General features: G+C 37.2%; 1 protein-coding gene and 1 long non-coding RNA gene across 2 annotated transcripts in view; one reads left to right on the top strand and one right to left on the bottom strand.

The window, feature by feature from the left end:
- Window positions 1-3535: 3535 nt before the first annotated feature.
- The window catches only part of PYROXD2 (pyridine nucleotide-disulphide oxidoreductase domain 2), a 34268-nt gene continuing 15961 nt past the window's right edge, over window positions 3536-21842 (top strand). The window contains exons 1-6 of the mRNA XM_003755219.3: window positions 3536-4064; window positions 10268-10287; window positions 12175-12268; window positions 12358-12431; window positions 17958-18113; window positions 20849-21002. Of these exons, the coding sequence (XP_003755267.1) occupies window positions 3938-4064; window positions 10268-10287; window positions 12175-12268; window positions 12358-12431; window positions 17958-18113; window positions 20849-21002 (625 nt within the window). The 5' untranslated portion in view covers window positions 3536-3937. The remainder of the gene's footprint in view (window positions 4065-10267; window positions 10288-12174; window positions 12269-12357; window positions 12432-17957; window positions 18114-20848; window positions 21003-21842) is intronic.
- On the bottom strand, window positions 10036-12267 carry LOC116421920. The gene is made up of 2 exons (XR_004232514.1): window positions 12184-12267; window positions 10036-10361 (listed from the first exon to the last, which is right to left on the bottom strand). It is a non-coding gene; the product is annotated as an uncharacterized LOC116421920 (long non-coding RNA).

Raw genomic sequence — 21842 nt, 5'->3', positions numbered from 1 at the left:
TCCCATCAAACTGGAAAAGCTTCCAGTGCAGAACTTATTGTCTGAGTCTAGAGGCTCATCACCACTGACTACTGGGGGAAGATTTGGGGGGAGCGGTTCTTTCTACTTCCTGAGCCATGGAGGGATTACATTGTGTATGAGTAAAGGGAGCATTGACCCTAACCGAATCATGGATCCCTGAAGTATTGAAAAAGTATATAGGGGGAAAGAGAGGATAGGAGAGAATTTGAAACTCAAATTTTTTTTTAAATAAATGCTAAAAGTGGTTTATACATATAATTGGAAAATATTTTTAAAAAGCACAAAATATCTAAAAACAATTACAAAATAAAAGATGACAGAAATTGAATTCGGCAACAACAACAGTATTATTTACCATTAATATTGTGATTTAAGGTTTGCAAAGCAAACCTCCTCACAGCAAACCTGGGAGGTAAGTATTGCTACCATCCTCATTTTAAAGATGAGGAAACTGAAGCAGACAGAGGTTAACTGGCCCAGACTTGCATCACACATTTCATTTGGGATTTTCTTGGCAACACTACTGAAGTGTTTTGCCATTTCTTCCTCCAGCTCATTTTACAACTGAAAAAATGGAGGCAAACAGGGTTAGGTGATTTGGCCAGGATCACACAGCTAGTAAGTGTCTGAAGCCAGATTTGAATTCAGAAAGATGAGCCTTCCTGACTCTAGATCTCTGTACTACCAAGCTACCCTCCTTAGGAAGGTAAGATGGTGGATAGAGAGCTGGAGTGGACTTTTTATACCATCTGTTCCACATCCTTAATAACTTGCAGGAATTAGGTTGGTTTCTTAGAAAAGAGAGTATCGAGGGAAGACATGATAGCTGTCCTCAAATATTTGGAGAGTTATTATATGGAAAAAGGAATTAACTTATTTGAGCTTCCAAAACTGGGACACACAATGGCAGCTTTGGCTCATGCAGGAATGTTGATTCATAAAATGATGGGACAGCAATACAGAAGTGATGCTGCCATTGTACATAGCACTTTGAAGTTTGTGAAGCTGCTTGATATATATTATTGGATCTTCATAACAATCCTGGGAAATAGATTCTATTCTTATAGGATGCAGGTGGTGAGATGGGAGTTCCCCCAAATAGTCTGCTATGTAAGCAAAGATAAGATGGCTTTCTAGTTTTGTTGAATGGGAATTGAAATTGATGGCTCTATCAACTGGAGAAAGATAGAATTATGTACATGAAAATAATGGAATATTATTCTCTAAAAAATGATAAACAAGCTGATTTTAGAAAGACTGGCAAAGATTTATATGGACTGATACTGAGCAAAACAAACAGAACCAGGAATACATTGTACACAGTAATAGCAAGATTGTGCGATGATCAACTATGAAAGACTTGGTTCTTCTTAGGGGTTCAGTGATCCAAGGCAATCCCAATAAATTTTAGATGGAAAACATCATCTGTATCCAGAGAGATTACTATGGAAACTGACTGAATGTAAATCAACACATGCACTTTTTTCCTTTTTCTTCTGTTTTTTTTTTCTCTCATTGTTTTTCCCTTTTATTCTGATTTTTCTCTCCCAAGATGATTAATAAGGAAATGTGTTTTTTAAAAATGAATGTACATGTATAATTAGAAAAGATAAATGAATGAATGAAATACAACTTTAAAAAGAAATTGATGGGTTCAAGGATCTTTTATTATTGCAGTACCATTGTGGGAAAAAAAAGTCTTTTTTAGACTTTCAAGTCTGTGGGCATTCCCACTTTATTGTCAATTACTTCTAGGCAATACTTATATTATTTTCTTCCTAACTGTGATCCACTGAATTGGAGGACTTGAGGAGGAAGCAATGATTGCTTGTGGGACAGGAATCTAGGGGAGCTGATTTTAAAGTGTGGGGTACTTTAGGTAGAATACTACTGTCAGAGTGTCAGAAGATATGAGAACATCTCACAACTGGATACCTACCACAGATCAAGAACTATGAAGAACAAAAGGGGGGAAGATGAGGAAGAAGCAGGATCCCAAAAGCATAGTGCAACTTTTCAATTTTGCCCATAACCCTGAGTCATGATAAAAGAAAATTACCCTTTTCTGAGCCTTCTTAGGTGGACTATGTTGCCTGTTCCAGGAAAAATATAAAGTGTATCACCCCCAGACCATTTTAACCTCATCCTATAAGGACAAAAGGAAAAAAGTTAGAAACAGAGTCTTGGATATTTTTGCAAGGATGATGGTTCTTTGGGGAAGATCTATATATGGTCCCCTTGTCCCTGGATTACATATCCTAGAAGATATTAGAAGTAAAAAAAAAAGAGAAACTTCTGAGGGGGATATATGTGAGGTGTGCAGGTCTCTGTGGGGAATGTTAGGAAGGAACTACATGGTGACAATGGGAAGCATCTTAAACCTAGCACCCCAGCCTGGGACAGCTCCTCACTCCACTCACCTGTAGACATGTGCAACCAGAGCTAAATTTTGGTATTGGCCATGGGGGAAGGTGATCCAAACAAATCACAAATGGAAGGCATGAAGTGATAGAGAAGAAAGCAGTTTGTGGTTAGCAGCACATACTGCCCTGCCCATAAGGACAAAAGGGAGCTTTGGGCTGCAGCAGGTGGCAAGTCACAGGTGCATCATTAACCTCCCCTCTTGCAGTAAGTGGAGATCAGAGACTTTTATTGGCTGAGTGAACTTACTCAAAAAACATGGTTTGCCTTGAAGCTTGGTTTGTCACATTTTATGATATAAATAGCTGCTTGAGTTTCCCTTTTTAAAAAAAAATTAATAAACCATTTAACCATGACTGAAATTTGTGAGGATGAAAGACACTTCAGACCAAAAAGGAATTAGTCAGAGGAAGCTGAGCCACTAAGTGACTAGACATGACTGGCAGGTGTAGTTCCCAGAAACATTGTGGTAAATGAAAGAATGATGGGTGACTACTCTGATCCTATTGGCTAGGAAAAGCAAGTTTTTACAAATGGCACAGTTAGGTGGTGCAATAAATAGAGTGCCAGGTCAGGAGGCAGGAAGACCTGAAATAAAATTCAGCCTCAGGTGCTTCCTCTCTGTAAATCACTTTCCCCTATTTGCCTCTATTTCATCTGCTAAATGAGCTAAAGAAGGAAATGGGAAACTATTCCAGTATTTTTTGCAAGGAAACCCTCCCAAGAAAGTTCAAAAAGAGTTAGAGAAAAACAACAACAAAAGGAGAACAGAGGCTACCTATTAACATTTCATTGTGAGAGCTGACAGATTTTCTTCCTTGGGTACAAGCTCCAAAGGTCTCTTTATTCTCAGCAGAGCAAACTACCTGAAATGGGATTATAGATAATATGTTGGCCTTGAAATCAGATCTGCCTTCTGTGCTAACAAGATGAGATAGTCTGGGAAAATTATTTCACTCTGTTTGCCTCAGTGTCCTATCTGTAAAATGGGGACAATAATAGCACCAACTCCTGGGTTTATTGTAATAATTATTGTGATAATTGTGACAATGTGATAAAATAATATAGAAAAAAAATCTCAGAACTTAAAGCACTGTATAATTGTGAGCTATTATTATTAAATCTCTTTTATTCTTTATGAAAAATCTATACCTAAGCAAACCAGAGTTTCTCCTTCTTAATGATAAACCGTAGCGAGGTAAAGCCATCTTCTGCCAAGTTAATGAGTAATCTCAACTCAGCTTTCACTTCATGGAGACCTGACAAAGCCACAATGAATGGAGGGGGAGAAAGGAAATCCAGGAAAGCCAATTCCCTTTGCAGGGATGGCCCAAAGCCAAATGTCAGGGCCAAGGCCTGGAAGAGCTGGATTTGGAGCTCCTCCTTCCTTCCTGCTTTTCTCTCTCTAGTCCCCCCTCCTCCTGCAACTAAGACAAAGTCCTGGCCCTTCCAGTGACTGCGCCTGGAAACTAGCTGGAGTTTAAAACAGCTGAAAATGATTGCCACAAATCAGAAGTTAGGAAGAGCTTTTGCCGTCTTTACCCACCTTTGCAGGAGACTGGCACACACTGCGGCTGGGGGCCACCTGAAGCCGGAATACGATGCTGTGATAATAGGAGCAGGTAGTGAGGGCTGCAATGGGGGCCTGGAGTGGGGAAAGCAAGGCCCATGAACCAGATGCTTTCTTTCCCTGATTTTCTTTCACCTTTAATGTGCAATAACCCTGTGCATGAGTCTGGAGAAGATAATCTGTGTTCAAAAGTCACTGGCCATTTTACTAAGACTTCACTGTTTTAGTTTCATATTCTTTGGAGTAAGAGGAGTGGGATAATCTGATTGACAGGGAGCTGGAAACTGAGACCAGCTGGCTTCTGTGTGGAAAGAACATTGAGAAGGAAGCCAGGAGTCCTGGATTCTCATCCCAGCCCTGCCATTAACTCAGTTTGTAACATTGGGTGGGTGGACTTATTCTCTTAAAGATTTGGGGGGATGAAACAGGGAGGTCTATGTTTCCAGGAGTGATTGCCATTTTAAAATACTTTTGGAAAAATTCCCCTCAAACCCGATGAGATGTTCCTAAGGAGGTCACAACAAGAGACTTCTGCTTGCCACGTGGGGCACGCTCACCCCCTCTCAAAGGATTTGCATCAGGGTTGCTAAGGAGTCTCCACCAACCCGCATTGTAGCATGAGTGTTGGATTTGGAGTTTAGAAGGTCTGAGTTCAAATTCCACATCTGCTATTTGCTAGCTTTGTGACCTTGTGCAAATAAATCCTTTTTCTTCTCTGTACTTGTTAAACATCCTTAAACTGAGGATGATACTACTGAGGTGTTTATCCCTCAGCATTATTATGACATTCAAATGAGGTAAGGTAAATAAAATATTTGGCAAATCTTAAAATGGGTGCAGTCAGATGGCCCAGATAAAGTTATCGATCTGGAGTCCAGAAGAACTGAGTTCAAATCCAGACACCTACTAATTGTGTGACGCTGGGCAGGTCACTTCACCCTTCTCAGTTTCCTCATCTGTAAAAAGGAACTGGAGAAGGAAATGGCAAACCCCTCCAGTATCTTTGCCAAGAAAACCTCATGAAAAATCAACAAACAACTGAACAACAACAAACCTTAAAATATTACATGTGTTAGTTATCAATATTAACTATTAACATTAATTAGAATTAGATATGAATTGATTAATATTTACTATTAATAATAGTTATAATTTGTATAGTGATTTACATGTATTATCTCATTTGAACTTCAAACAATCCTTTGAGATAAGTATATAAAGTGTTACTATCTCCATTTTATGGATGTGAAAACTGGGACCCCCTCCACAAAAGGTTGAATATAGTCATATAACCAGTGTCAGACTAAGATGCTACTAACCAGTGCTAAAAGCTATTATATCTTCCATGGAGAATTATTGTGAGACTCAAATTAGGTAAGGAATGTGAAGTACTTTGAAAACTTTAAAGCATTCTATGAATGTTGGTGATTATTAATAACTTGGTTTTTAATTATTAATGATAACACATTTATCATTATTAATATTTGATATATACAATGCTTTATATATATGATTTTACTTAAACTCTGCAGAAACCCCCCATGAGGTAGTTAACTCACAGATGTTAATAATCCCTCTTTACAGATGAAAAAACTGAGACCAAAAAAGAAATTTATGAACCCAGAGCTAGTATCAGAGTTAGGATGCTTCCAAGATGCTACTAACTGGGGCCTATGAAGGAGAATATTTCTTTGTATTTACAAAGTAGGAGGAAAGGGGAAGCACTGCTCCTAGGCAGAATTATGAAGCTGCTGCCTTTTTTCTGTCCTACACTCCTTTTAGAGTCCTTCTAGTTTCCAGTCTTTATTCTTTTAGAAATAGAGGAAAAGAATTGAATTTATTATTTGTACTCACCTGTGGCTGAGTGGGTTTCCATGCCTACCTCTTCTTCAAACTTGCATTTTCCATCTTTTCTTTCTCACTATGGGATAAAATGCTTTTTCTACCTGAAAGGGCCTTTTAAATATTAGCAATCAGATTAAGAGAGATCTGGAGATCAAATTCTTCTCCTCTGTGTCTCCAAGGCAGATGCTCCCCTACAACTGGGGCTGGACCACCTATAGTATTGGAAGGTTCATGTCCTGGTTAAATTCAGTCGGAGAAAACTTTGTGAGCATCTCCAGCTCACAAAGCCTTCACTTCAGAACCTCGAGGCCCCCATGATGAAGATTCCGCCATCTCTCTTTTCTTTCCTACCTCAGCCTGGTCACCCCCATGCTCTCTACTAAAGGTTATCCTCTCTTAGCCCCAACATTCCCAAATGCCAAAACATGGAACTTGGAGTCAGAAAGTCTGGGCTAGCCCCAAGTTCTGCAATTTACTAGCTATATGACTCTGGGTGAGTAACTGCTCCTTTCCAGACCTCAGTTTCCCCATCTGTACAGTGAGGGAGTTAGAATAAATGAAATCAAGGGCTGTGAACAAGAACCTGTTTTCATTGTTCCCAGAGCTCAGGGTTTTAATGGACTGAAATTTCATTCAATATGAGTTAACAGTATGACATACAAAAAAATTATTCTTATATACCTGTATAAGATATCTAATTGAATCTTGTTGCTATTCAGTCATTTCAATCATGTCCAACTCTGATTTGGAGTATTCTTGGCAAAGATACTGGAGTGATTTGCCATTTCCTTCTCTAGAACATTTTACAGATAAGGAAATTGAGGCAAACAGGTTTAGGAGACTTGCCCAGAGTCACATAGTTATTTGAATTTTAGGCTACATTAAAAAGAACAAAAAAATTGTCCTTATTGTCTTCTATTTGTATCCTCAGCACTTCAAATAGTACCTGAAACACAGTAAAATGACTAATAAAATAATTATGTATTTGTGTTGTAAAAGGGATTCCTGCTCAGGTTTGGGTTGGTTTTATGACTCTGATTCTCTAATTCATGACTTGAATCTCCCTTCTCCATCTCATCCATCCCTACACCATAGTGACATTTTGTCACTTTGGTCATTTCTAGAAGAGGACATTTAGCACCTTTGGTTTCCCTCTGAGTTTCAACTGAACCAAGTCCCAGGATACCTGGGTAAGAGAGAGAGAGTTGAAGACTTATTCTTCAAGCCTTCCTCAATCATTGGGGATGGAATTAAAAAAATAGTATAGGAACCTTAGTCCTGGGCTATTGTTGGTAAGAGGAAGGGTAAATGAACTTAGAACTAGCTATAGAAGAAACTAACCACTACTGGTCTGGTCACTTGGTGAGGGATACATTGGCCACAGCAAATAATAATAAAAATATAAAATGACTCTTCCTTCTGTAATGGTGGCAATCAAGTGGGAGGAAAGAGGACTGAGGATGCTAAGAATGACCATCTATAGTTGTTTACTTATTTGTTGGTGTCCTAAATATGAGCTCATATTAATCATTTGAGCTCCAAAGTAAACATCCTACTTGAGGAACTTATCTCACTATAAATGAAGAAGGAAGGAAGTTGCAGTTAAATGTAAAGATGTGGGGAGCCTAATTACAAAATTGTGTGAGTTAGTTTTATCAGTCTTATAAAAGCAACAGGAAACCAAGAAGCATCATTTTGTGGACCATTCAATCATCTGTTTTTTTTTTTTACTGCCCATGACAGGTAGTAAAAAGACAAACCATGAAAATAAAATATTGATTAACACCAACATCCTTTGCAGAGGATGAAAAGATGGCAGAATTCTCCAACAAACTTGATAAGAACCTGCAAATTAAATAGTTGATGACTTTGATGAAAAAGTAAGAATAGATGATAATAATGACAAATATATTGGAAACATGGAACAGAAGGAAATGATAAAAAAAGGACAAAGAGTAATAGACTACTCAGGACCTTGGTGCCCATAGGTAAATTTTAGGTGTACTTTTTTCTAAAAAAAAAAATAATTTTGCAGGATATGGATGTGACAAGTATCAATAATATCACAAGAATGAAATTATTTATTTTTGAATAGAAAATTACTTGTACCCAATGTAGAAGTCATTTCTCAGTCAGTAAGTGCATAGCTAGATCACCTGCTTATTAGTACAAAAATTAATATTAATATGAAGCGAAAAAAATTAAAAAGAGAAAACAGATAAGATGTAAAAACAACAACAAAACCTTAGCTCCATCCTAACCAATTTAAACATGTTACTGACAATGAAAAAGGGATGGGGAAACGTCCATAGGCAATAATTTCATGCAGAAGTTTAACCAACATTAATCAATTATTCCAATAAGGGGGACTCAAAAGAGCCTAAAAACACTTGAGTCAGTCAACACCTGATTTTCTGACCAAATGAAGAGAAATGATATCCAAAAGTAATACCAGTTCATAATATAAACTTGTTTGTCAAATCCTATAGAAATGAGGGAAGACTTCTTTAGTCTCAGTTTTGCCTCAAGAAATAGAAGCAACGAAGAGTAAAATTAGTTTAAAGAAAGCTTTTCAAGAGACCCAACTAAGCAGAGACATCCTGAAGGCATTTAAAGTTGAAAAAGGAAGGAGGACAATAAGCAAAAGAAAAATAGAGAATGCAGGGGTAAAAATGGAAGCAATCTAAAAAGATTTTGATACCCAACTTTTTTCACTACTGAGCCCTGGACTTTGCCATCACAGTCCTGGTTATGCTTCTAGAAGCACCAAAGAGAAAAGAGATGGGAAGGCAGCTGAATTGGATCAAATTGGCAAATAGGAGAGCTGTACTGGAGACAACACAACTATGAAAAATCATAGAGGAATTAATTAGAAGATAAATGAAGGATGTGAAGATACTAGAGGCACAGGCAGAAAAGTCATTAGTTTTATTAATAATGAGAATATCAACATTACCAACCTCTATGCCTACTTTTCCATCTCTATAAAAATGCTATGAAAATAACACTTGAAGGGCATCCTCAGTAAAGATATTAGTAGAGAGTAGGCAGACTTTCACAAATAATATTCCAAAGTATAATAATATATCTTCATCATCATATAACTAAAATCCCTACAACAGTAGAGAATACAGTATCCCACTGTGATTATTATTTGTTGATTTTTTTTTAATATACTTGTTTCAATAGATAAAAATTGCTTTAGAGATTGTCTTCTACCACAATTTCTGGAGTGCAATTCAAGGAGTCTGTGAAGAGCAGAGAATCACATCCCTGACAAACATACATTAAGGCAATAGAGAGATTAAATAAATTGAATATGCACCTTTAAAAGTTAAAATACCAGTAAAACAAACCTAAAATAAACACAAAAGAGGAAATATTTAAGTTAGAGGAGAAATAAATTGGAAATCAAAAATTATATAAATGATCAATAAAAATAAAAGCTGAAACTTTTTTCAGGTTTAATTTTTTGATTTTTTAAAACAATATTTTATTTTCAAAATGCATGCAAAGTTAGTTTTCAACATTCACCCTTGCAAAACCTTGTATTCCAAATGTTCCCCCCCTTCCTCCCACACTTCTCCCCTAGACAACAAGTAATCCAATATATGATGAACATGTGTAATTCTTCTACACAAATTTCCACATTCATTATGCTGCACAAGAAAAACCAGATTAAAAAGGGAAAAAATGAGAAAGAAAAAAAAAACAAGCAAACATCAACAAAAAAGATGAAAATACTATGCTTTGATCCATATTCAGTCTTCATAGTCCTCTCTCTGGGGTCAGATGGCTCTCTCCATCACAGATCTATTGGAACTGGCCTGAATACCTCATTATTGAGAAGAGCCACATACATCAGAGTTAATCATTACATAATCTTTTTACTATGTACAGTGTTTTCTGGGTTCTACTCACTTTACTCAGCATCAGTTCATGTAAGATGTAAGAACTCTTAGTAAACACATTTAAACATAAAAGGGGTATCATTCTCTACCAGAAATTGGATTTCCCTAAGAGTAGTCCCATTCTGCATTCATCCCCAAGAATAAGGGATACTAGAAATGCATGCTAGGTGAGAATTGGACCTAAACAGAAAGGTCCAGTGAAAAGAGATATGAAATCAGCACCTAAGTTTTAAAAATCCCGCTTCTGATAGTTTTTTCCTGGATGAGTGTGCTAAATTCCTTGTCATTGTTTCCTCATCTGTATAATGAGAGGGTTGGACTAGAATTCAATTTTCTTGCCTTTGGATTAGGGTAATGGCTGTGACTCTTTCTAAAGCCCTTAGTGATGAGTGGGACAAGAGCAGCCCAGCAGAATCCCTGAGGATGATGCTTGCTTCTGACTCACCTTTTTTTTATTCCCTTTCTTCTTCTTCTTCCCTTTCCCACCTTTTCGTTGCAGGACACAATGGACTGATTGCAGTGAGTATCACTTGCCTCCAACCAGCAACAACTCTGCACCTAAGCAAAGATCTCACCAGTGATGTGGGACTCAGCTAAAGGGAAAGAAAGAAGATGGAATGAATCCAATGAGAGAAAGTTCACAAATGCCTGAAAACCTGAGGGATTCTCCTTAGGGGATAAACTGACAAGCCAGCCCTAGGACATGGGGTTAATTTCTAGTCCAAAAGATAAGCATCAGACAATTCAGATGAAAATCCCCAGACTTTCAGAATGTGTACAGAAGGAAGGACATATGATATGGTTTATGGAATTCTATTTCCTTATTAAAACCAGGTAGCGCTAGGCCCTTCAATGAAAGATAGGATATGTACTAATCTAACAGGGTGGGCAGATGGTGAGAAAAAAGGGAAAATGTAGAAAAGCAGTTAGTGATTGACCTGTATGATATCCATAGTGGGTTTTTTGCTAATCAATAGGGGTCACTATAGGGAATACTCTTGAGTGTCAATAAAGATAATTGAAGACCCTAAATATCATAAAAGTTTCAGGAATTCCTGACCCCTCGCAAATGATTCCTAAGAACCCCCCCAAAAAAAGTTAAGAATTAAAGCTATACAAAAATGAATAGATGTCTCATTTTGACATGAACAGTTCTAAGTTTTTGTTGTTGTTTTAACATCCTGTGATGGCTAGAAATGTATCTGTGGAAATGTTCCCTGGGCACTTCACCCTGGGTCCCTTTGACCAGGTACAATAGTTTCTTTGTGAATTTTCACATGAGAGATGTGATAGGTAACAGAAAAATTGACAGCACAGAGCAGCTTAAAAGTCTAATACATCCGTCTTTTCCTGGAACACAGAGCTGGTTTAGGACCAGCTTCCTACAGCTTCATGAGTTCCAAGCTTCTTTGCTTTGGAAAGTAATTGAGGTTAAGGAGCCCTTGAATATGTTGGACTGAATTTCACATTTCTTGCCATTGTTGTGGCTATTGGATTCAGTCTAGGAATTATGGAGACTCAGAGAAATTTAGTTTTTGCCTCTTATTTTCCAGCCTTTTGTTGGATGACTGATTGGAATAGGGTGATTAAGATTATTCTAATAGTTCCAGAAAAAGGAATCCAGAATAAGGGCTCTCCTATAGCCAGATTCCTGCTGACCTGGCCCATGTCATATCCATCTAGCATGTCTGTACTGGGTATTGGGGATGAAGGAATACCTTCGTACCACAAGAAATGGGTGGTCAGCTACCCATCTCCATGTGACTATAAGAAGAGGAGCAACTGCAATAGAATTAATTTCCTAGCTCCAAGCTTACTCTCTGAAATTCTTAGATTCCTGTCTGACCTGAATGAATAAAGACCTAGGAAAACATCAGCCAGCTCCCAGGAAGTCCAGATTCTGCCATCTGTCTCACAAATGTTGGGACAAGTGTGGAAATACTCTGTAACCACAATTTCCATGGAGCCAGAGCAGAATCCTAGCTTGGGAAAATATTAAATATTAAAGTTTCCATCAAAAATTTTTCAACCTTCAGAATATTAGTCAATCAACATTTATTAAGCACCTACAATGTGCCAGGCACTGGACTAAGCACTAGAGACCAAAAATAGGTTAAAAGTCTCTGATCTCCAGAAGCTTACAGTTTAATTGAGAAGGCAACATATAAATAAATATATATAAGACAAGCTAATTCAGGATAAATAGGAAATAATTAAAATAATGATAAAAAAATAGAGAAAAAGCACTGGAAGGGGCTTGGGACATTCCCTCAGACACTCAGCAACTTCTAAAGGCATGCACGTAGAACAATCAACTCCATTCAGTAAAACCCCAAGTAAAACCCCAGAACAGATGTAAAGCATTATAAAAAAGGATGGAAGGAGGACATAGTGTGTTTCCTACAGGCAGCCTACCTGCAGAAGTTGGGAGTAAACACTGCTGTCCTAGAGAGACGTCACTTGATTGGAGGTGCAGCTGTCACTGAAGAGCTCATCCCAGGTTAGTCCTGAGGAGCAAATTTGGGGTATGGGTTGGTGAAAGGGCCATGCTAGTGGTACCTTGTACTTATCTCTATGCTTCTGCTTTAGGCTTCAAATTTTCCCGAGCTTCCTACCTCCTCAGCCTTCTACGGCCCCAGATTTATAAAGACTTGGAACTGAAGGTAATATTCCTGGGCAAAATGTATTTCTAGTCCACTAAGTGCTGACTGTGGTGGAGTTTCAAGATAACAACAACAATAATAATGACATTTATATAGCTCTTTATGGGTCACAAAATAGTTTGCATATATTATCTCTTTCCTGAGGGGAAAACAATTGAAGACTAGAGATAACAGAATTTATATCAAAACAACAATCTGCCTATATATCCCAGAGGAGAACCAATAGGTCTAGAATTTCTCCTTCTTCTATCGCTTTTTTTAAGTAAAAATTTCATTTTCTCATTATGAGTTTAATCATCAACAAACACATATTTCCACATACAAATAATAACAGGAAAGAGGCATGTATAAAACTGAATTTCTGTTGCCATTATTTTTAATATTAAACATTAAATTGAACAAATAGCAATTTCATTACTACCTTTATCATTTTTCTGGGCTTATTTTCTCACTTTTAAGGACTGTGCTCTGGCCGCCTCCCATTTTATTCTGCCTCTTTCTTCTACTACACTGTTTTCCCTATTGCCCTGAGCCTATCTTTGACCTCATTATGATTCTGAATACTGTTAATTTACCATAACTTCCTCTACTACACAGTTTCCCTGTGAGTCCTGAGCCTATTTTTGATCTCATTATGATTTTGGATACTATTAATTCATCATAACTCTTTGGACAGAAAGTCTGGACTTCACAGGACTTTTCTCTCCCTCCCAAATCCCCTTTCTTTGACCCTTTTTTTCCTCCTTCCAAAAAAGCTCCATCTTTGACCCCCTGTCATAAACCAGCTCTGTCTCCCTCCCTACCTGACTGTTTAACGACTGTGCACATTTGGAGGTCATCAAGCATTTAACAATCCTTTCAATCAATCAATGACAATTCTTTCAATCTAACAAATAAGCTTTTATTAAGCACCCATTAGTGCTGGATGTTGTGCTGGACTTTGAACTTACAATACAAAGAATGAATCAATTCTTGGTTTCTTTTGGTTTATTGCTCTTATAATCTTTTGGGATAAGAAACCCAAATCTATAAAGATCGTTGTCAGATTCACTCAGATTTTGCTTTGAAGGGGGAAAATTTGTTAAAATTGATGTGAGGTTGCACATTTTTACATACACACACACCCTACACCCTCTGAGATTGCTTCAGGTTATTCTTCTTCCTTTGTCCCACCCTCTTCCCATTGCTCCACACTCATATCTATCTTCTGTTATCATGATTTTTAACTGCTATGACAGGCCAGTTAGTGACAATCAGTCACACTCCATCACCAGACTAACTGCAGAAATGTGAGTTACTTCAGCTCCTGGTGTCTCTGAAAAGGACCCGCAACAAGCTGGCAGAAGCTTGCAGTCTTCCCTAGCAATAGTAGCAAGCACTCTCATCATTGCCACTGTATCCCTTTTTTGACTCTCAGATAATAATCTCAAAGTACTCATCAATGAGAAGGTGCTAGTCAGGTGGGCAATCTTAGCACATCTCTTGCCACCTACTGCTGCTTCCAGGTCCAACTGTTTTTTGACGCATTGGTCCCTTCTTGTTAGTATAGATGTTTCCCTTCATAATCCATCCCCTTCACACTTGATCTGTCTCCCATTCTTCCTTCAGCCACATGAAATAAGACTAACAAATCAAGTGTTATCCAAACAGCTTAGAAGCCAAAGTTTCAACCTAATTCATGCAGCTGTCTTATGAAAGTGTGACAAGAGTAGGGAAATCTTTGGCTCATGAATCAAATTTGATCCTTAGTTTAAATTTCATTTAGTAAATACAGAAAGTTACAATATAAACCGGATAATAATTCTGTTTTTGATAGGTTGCTGTGGCTATCCTATTCAAAATGAAGTCTCTGAAGGTTTGATTTAAAAGAGTTGAAGAACTGTGAATAGCAAGCCATTTTTTTTTCTAAAGAGGATTTTCTTCAGAAGGTTTCTTAGTAAAGAACAATAAGATTCAACAAGACAAAAAAGGGGAGGATGGAGAAAATAAAGTGGAAAAATACCTTTAAAACACTGTAAAATAGACTTGACAATTTGGGCATATTACAGGGATTTGATAGCATAGACAGCTAAACTGATTTGTTTTTTAAATAATTTCTAAAATATTTTCCACTTGCATGCAAATTTCAAAATTGCTTGAGAAAAAATAAACTTTTATTTTAAAAAAAACTCAGAAGTTAGCTTGGAAATTTTATAAAAAAGAAAAGGCAATATACAATTCAGAAAGAGCTAGTTATACTGATGAGCTAATTAGAATTCTGAAGAACAGTTGTAACTGATAAAGATTCACTGTTAATGCCCAGACTTCAATTGAAGGTAAACTCAGAACCTGGTGAACTAAGTTCGTTCTCTCTCTCTCTCTCTCTCTCTCTCTCTCTCTCTCTCTCTCTCTCTCTCTCTCTTCTTTTCCCTCTCTCCCTCTCTCTCTCTCTCTTTCTGAGTCTCTTTCTCTCTCTTCCTCTCTTTCTGTCTCTATTTGTCTTTGTTTCTGTTTCTCTGATTCTCTCTGTCCCTGTCTCTGTCTCTTTCCCTATTTCTGTCTCTGTCTCTGTGTGTGTCTCTGTCTCTCTCCCTGTCTATTTCTCTCCTTTCCCATCTGTCTGTCTCTCTCCATCTCTGTCTGTCTCTTTCCTTCTCTGTCTCTGTTGTTCTCTCTGTCTCTATCTCTGTTTCTCTGTCTCTGTCTCTCCCCTTCTCTGTCTGTCTCTTTCCCTCTCTGTCCCTCTTTCTGTCTCTGTGTGTCTTTCACCTTCTTTCTCACTCATTCCCTTCTTCCTAACTACTTGTATCAGCATATTTCCTCCTTCAAGTGAACCAAAATCTGAACTGATTCCCCTTACCTGTCCTGTTAGAAATTCATTTCTTCTTTTTACCTCACATAACTTTTTGTACCAGTCTTTTGGTTCCTGTACTCCTTTATGTTCTTAAAAAATATTAAAGATTCCCTCAAAGAGCTTTTGTTTGTGTGGATTATATCTATTTAATAGTTACCTCATGAGAAATGAAAATAGTTTTGATCTTACAGATCCCCCAAAGGATCTTGAGGACCCCATATATATACATTTTAACTGGGAGAACCTTAGAAATCATTCTTTCTAGCCCCTTCATTTTCTAAATGAAGAAACTGAGACCTAAAGAAAGACTTATCTAAGACAATGTGTAATGTCCGGGCTAGCTTTCTGGAGGACCTCGGGACCAGTCCAAGTCCTTCCTTGATCTTAGTACAGGAGGCAGGAGAGTCACCAGGCTGGTCAAAGATAGAATATTTATCTTCTAGTCCTTCTTAGCCATTATATACCTATTTGTAATTACATTATTACAGCATACTGATTATGTGTGAATTTAGAGAACCATTACATCACCATACTAAGTACTAAGTATATATGTGAACTAGAGAACCATTATCTCATCAATTCCACTGAGTTAACATCTCGTTTCAAGTTTACTTCTCCAGAGTTCCAGCCTTCTACAATAATGTGGTATATTTTTGGCAAAATTGACATCAAAACTGAAATTTCTGAATTCTCCATTCAAGGGTTTTTCCACTATCCCCTACCACCTCTATTAGTACTAAGATATCTACCTAAAACTACACTTAAAATTAAATATACTATATAATTTACACTTAATGGAATGTTAATAAAGTTAGAGAAGTAAGTAGTTTTTAAATTTTATAACAAAGAGAAGGAAAGACAGAGCAGTGATTTGCATAAAGTAGGAACTTAATAAATGGCTGAATGAATATTCAACCATTTTAGGTAAAATATTGTATTCAGCCATATTTTAGGTAAAATAATGTATTTGTACTCTAGAATTTTCTGTTCCCTGTTCACCTTAAAATTCTCAGAGTAAAAGAAACATTTTCCATTTCTTTCTTTGCAAGTTTAAATTAGGCTGCTTGTTATTTGTATGATTCTCAAATTATGGTTTGGTTTGGTATTTGTTTGTGGCATAGTGACCCTATCCTGAGAATATGGTAGTGACATCTTAGAAAGTTGGCCATGGTCACCACCTATGGAATGACAGAGGAGGAACATGCCTTGGAAATTAAATTAAAGCTTAAATTGTGTAGAAATCTTGTTTTCTAAGCTGTTTAGATAACACCAGATTTGTTTATCTTATTTCATGTGGCTGAAAGAGGCATGGGAGACAGAGAGGTCAAAAATATTTATAGCATATTTAATAAAGACCCTGATTCCATTACCAGTCCAGAGATTAAAATCTACAATAATTCTACAAAAATCTCCTACTTCACGTTAAATATGATGCTTATCCTTCAGACTAAGTTTCTCAAGAGATCTCTAAAGGCCTAATGCCTTTTCATGGCTTTTTCTCAGATCTTCAGTCTTTCATTAAAGTTTGATCTTGATGTCCTCCTAATGTGATAATTCAGCTTCTGTGTCCTTCCTCTGCTGAGTTATACTTTTTAGTAGATTATTTTCGGCTAGTTCTTCATGCCTCTTAATTGTGCTAACAGTAGCTTCTTGTAGACAATATGAGGACCCCTCCCACCTCATTTTCCATTTTTACTAATTCCTCTATTCTCTCCCATTTATCTTCTCTATAGGGTTCATACTTGTTTACATTTTGTCTCTCCTGTTAGTCTGGGTCAGTCATTTGGTTTTCATTTAGCACAGTGCCTGACACATAGTAGATAATAAATGACTAGTGACTGAATAATTCTACTACTTCCAGTTCTCACACCACTGAAGACCAGCATTTGATAGAATGGTGAATTTACCAGCATCCTCTTCATTTCAGAGTTCCTCATCTTTTTATCTCCCTCGGGTACCAGAGCTCTAACACTCACTCACTGTGGTTCTTCTGTTTCCCAGGCAGCACATGATCTTGTAACCTTTCTCATTATTCTTCTTCTTACCCCAAATGTGATCAAAATGTTTATATGCTATAGTATCAGCATGGTGTTGGGGAGAGAAAATTGAATAGGCAGCCAGGAGACCTGCCTTCTAATCTGGCTCTAAGACTAATTGGTTCACATACTGAGCAGTTCTGAATATAGGTTTTAATCTCAAAATGAGACTTAAAAATTTCCCTTTGGAAAAAAAATACAAATACAGAGATAGAGCCAGAGATAAGTACATATGAATACACACTGATACATAAGCATATGTATAAATATGTAAGAACTGCAAAAAAATCAACATACCTGAAGAACACTTTAACATCTTTAACAGATGAAGAAATATAAGGACATAAAATAGTCTTATATTTCTTCATCTGTTAAATGAGGAGGGTTTTCCCTTCCTCCTCTGCTCTAACTAGTCTCCTCTAGACTTCTCTGGCTTCCTTTAAGTCATTACTAATATTCTACCTCCTAGAGAAAGCCTTCCCCAACTCCCCTTAATTCCAATGCCTTCTTTCTCTTAATATTTCCTATTTATTCTATAAATAGGTTGCTTTGTATATATTTGTTTGCATGTTGTGGGCTTCATAGAATCCAAAAAAGATGCTTCACAAAGACAAAAAGCACTATGTAATGTTTCCATGGTTATTTATATTTCTGCAGAAACATGGACTGAAGGTGTATCTTCGAAACCCCTATTCCTTCACCCCTATGTTGGAAGAAGGAATCCAAGGCAAACTCCCACGGTCACTGTTACTAGGGACAGACATGGCTGAAACCCAGCAGCAGATTGCCCAGTTTTCTCCAAAGGATGCTCAGGTACAGCCTCCTCTCTGCTGGTCTGGAACTGGTTCTGCATTGGGAATAATGGCAGCAGTTTTATCAGGAACCTTTTGGTTGATAGATCACAATGACTAGAACAACCTTAAAAAGTTTGCAAATCTTATATCAGGTTACAGCACATTCCCTGTAGGGACAACCAGTCCTATACTATCCTTTGTACCTGAGGTTTTGCAATGGCCAAAAATGAGAGAGACCAACAGGTATGTAAAACAGTAGGAAGAACAATGGAGTTTAAAAACCTAGGTCCAGTTAATACTCATTAGCTATGTGACTTTGGAAATCTATTTTAATCTCTGAGCCTCAATTGGATTATCTGTATGGCAATTTAAAAGATTCAGAAGATATAATTTCTGGGTAATTTAGCATTTTATTAATAATGCCAGCATTTTAGTAATAGGAAATAAAATAATTTGACCGTCTACCTCTTAGACCAAAAATAATCATGGTGGCAGGTTCATAGTTTATATATCCTTTGAAGAATACATGTTCTCCAGAGTAGGAATCAACCTGATTAGTGAACAATTAATGAGAGACTGAGAGTAGCATCTAGTCACCCTTGACAGAAAGACTATTTCAATAACAAAAACACCCCCAGTCTTGGGTCAATTTAAACAAGAGTCTGTCTTCAACCACGCTGAATTGAATGGAATTCACCTTAAACTGGAGATTCCTTGTAAGGTCGCATGAGATCAAATACAGAAATAGAGAAACTTAGTCAATCTTCAGAGACTGGGGACTTGATAATAGAAAAAGATTCTCTCCAAATCATTAGTTATTTATAAGCATTTCTCTCATATGTAAAGTGAGGGAAGTAGACCATGTAATCCCCACAATTTACAAATCTATGAGTCAAAGACAGAGGGGTTTCTCTAATCATATGGGAAGGTGATCTAAATCATTATTAATCAGAGAAATGCAAATTAAGACAACTCTGTGATACCACTACACACCTGTCAGATTGGCTAAGATGACAGGAAAAAATAATGATGAATGATGGAGGGAATGTGGGAAAATTGGGACACTGATACATTGTTGGTGGAACCGTGAACTGATCCAGCCATTCTGGAGAGCAATTTGGAACTATACCCTTTGACCCAGCAGTGTTACTACTGGGCTCATATCCCAAAGAGATCTTAAAGAAGGGAAAGGGACCTGTATGTGCAAAAATGTTTGTGGCAGCCCTTATTGTAGTGGCCAGAAACTAGAAACTGAGTGGATGCCCATCAATAGGAGAATGGCTGAATAAATTGTGGTATATGAATGTTATGGAATATTATCGTTCTGTAAGAAATGACCAGCAGGATGATTTCAGAAAGGCCTGGAGAGACTTACATGAACTGATGCTGAGTAAAATGAGTAGGACCAGAAAATCATTGTACACAACAATAAGATTATAGGATGATCAATTCTGATGAATGTGACTCTTTCCAACAATGAGATGATTGATGCCAGTTCTAATGATCTTATGATGATGAGAACCATCTACACCCAGAAGAGGGTGGTGGGAACTGAGCGTGGATCACAACACAGCATTCTCACTCTTTTTGTTGTTGTATGCTTGCATTACTCATTTACTTTCCTTCTTCATCTGATTTCTCTTGTGCAGCAAGAGAATTGTATAAATATGTTTACACAAATTGGATTTAACATATATTTTAACATATTTAACATATTGAATGGCTTGCCATCTAAGGGAGGGGGTGGGGGGAAAGAGGAGAAAATCTGAAACACAAGGCTATGTCAATGTCAAATTATTTGTGCATATGTTTTGAAAATAAAAAGTTTTAGGAAAAAAAGAAGACAGAGGGGTTAAATGTGTGGTCCTAACCAGGTTAAAACATAATTAGGGAATATTTTTTAAAAATAAAATAAAAATACAATAAAGCATTATTATGCTTTAAAATTAATATATGATCCACAGGGATCCCTATGTATGGTTTCCCCTGTTTCTATTAAAACAGGGGACACTAATGGTCTAAGGTAGCATTTGGTTATAACTAAAAGTTAAATAATGAAATTAAGGTGTCAAAGCTTGACTCCCTCTCCACCTCCGACCCCATAATAACTTTCTGTTTTGGACATACCTGCCATCTCTCTGTCCGTGATGATAATCTTTTTTGGGTTCACAATAAGCAGACTTCAAATCCATTGGAAGAAAAGGGGGAATATGTGCAATGCCTGACTAGGATTTCTAATCCATAGGAATATCTGAATTAAAACAAAATAACCCTGATGCAGGCTTTATGAAAGGTAACAGACCAGAGACTGAATGAATATCATGTCTGATTCACTAAACTGTTACCTTGACCTCTGATTATAGAATCAGTTTTCCATTTTTCCTTAGTGCTATACCCAGAATAGAGCAGCTAGAGCTTTGTCATGGGTCAACAAAATTTAACAATATTGACAGAACTTTATCAGTATAGAAATCATTGAACATAGCACTACATTACAAGAAGGCAGAGCCATCAAGATGCCCAAAAGGGTGCAGAGTAAAGTTTCCATGATAGATTAGCAATGGAATCCATCCTGTGAGTAGCCACTGTACTTCCAGCCTGGGTTAAAAAGTGAGCCACAGTGAAATGACAATATTGAAAAGCCAGAGATGTCTAGTTGCCAAATAAGTGGGAAGTACCAGAAGAGAATGAAAAAAGTAGAGTGTGCCCTTTGACAGTTGGGTCTTAGTACTGTATTGTCTTCCTCCTTTTCAGGCTTTTCCCAAATATGAAATGTTCATGAATCGTTTGGCAGCAGCAATTGATCCCTTGCTGGATTCCTCTCCAGTGGACACAACTGCCTTTCAAGATAGGTCCCTGTATCAAAGACTGAAAGCCCTCTTCACACTTAAGCCCCTTTTACAAGCAGGTAGGTCCCAAAAGTTATACTAAATTCTATAGAGTTTTTTCATCTGTAAAATGAGAGGGACAGACCAGATGGCCTATGAGGTATTTTCCAGTTCTAATGTTATGTTCCTCTGATGACCTTTGCAAAAGCACTGGGCAAATTTCCATGATGCCCAGAACTTTGAAGAAAAAAGCAAGAATTCCTGTTCCTCCTATCCCTTTGGAAATTATCAAGAATTTTTATTAATCTTTATACCACCATCAAGCAAAATCATACTAATCTCTGAAATGGTCTAATTCTGAGTCAAGAAATAAATGACTGGACCTTGTTAAAGCCAAAAGCATGTAAATGTCCTTCCAAATTCAAAACGAAACAATGGTATAGCAGTAGGAAAAATTAAAAGAATGAAGATTTAGCTCAGTGTCATGATGCTTGTTTATAAAATGCCAGCAACAGGGAGACTCCGGCAAATGCATCTTTTGAATTAAAGAGTTCTGAGTTGCAGTGGTTTAAGCCAACTGGTAATCCACACTAAATTCAGCATTAATATGGTTAACATTTGGGAGCATTATCTGACCAGTAGGAGGGGCCCATCAGTAACTCCTGTACTTCCAGTCTAGAGGAGATAGAGATCCAACCTTTAAAATTAAAAAAAAAATCAAAAAATTCATCCATATTCTTCATATAATTCTCTTATTCGTAGAGGTGAGGGTGAGTTTTTCTTTAATTTTTTCTACTTCAAGGATCTATATATTCAATAATGTGGGTATCTCCCTCATCCCTGCAGACAAAATCCCCTATAATGCAGTAAATAGTCTTTGGATGGATGCTTTGACCTAATAAGTCGTCACACTGTGACTA

The sequence above is a fragment of the Sarcophilus harrisii genome, chromosome 2, assembly GCF_902635505.1.
Source record: "Sarcophilus harrisii chromosome 2, mSarHar1.11, whole genome shotgun sequence".
NCBI classification, from domain to species: domain Eukaryota; kingdom Metazoa; phylum Chordata; class Mammalia; order Dasyuromorphia; family Dasyuridae; genus Sarcophilus; species Sarcophilus harrisii.
This window is presented reverse-complemented; position numbering and strand designations above follow the sequence as displayed.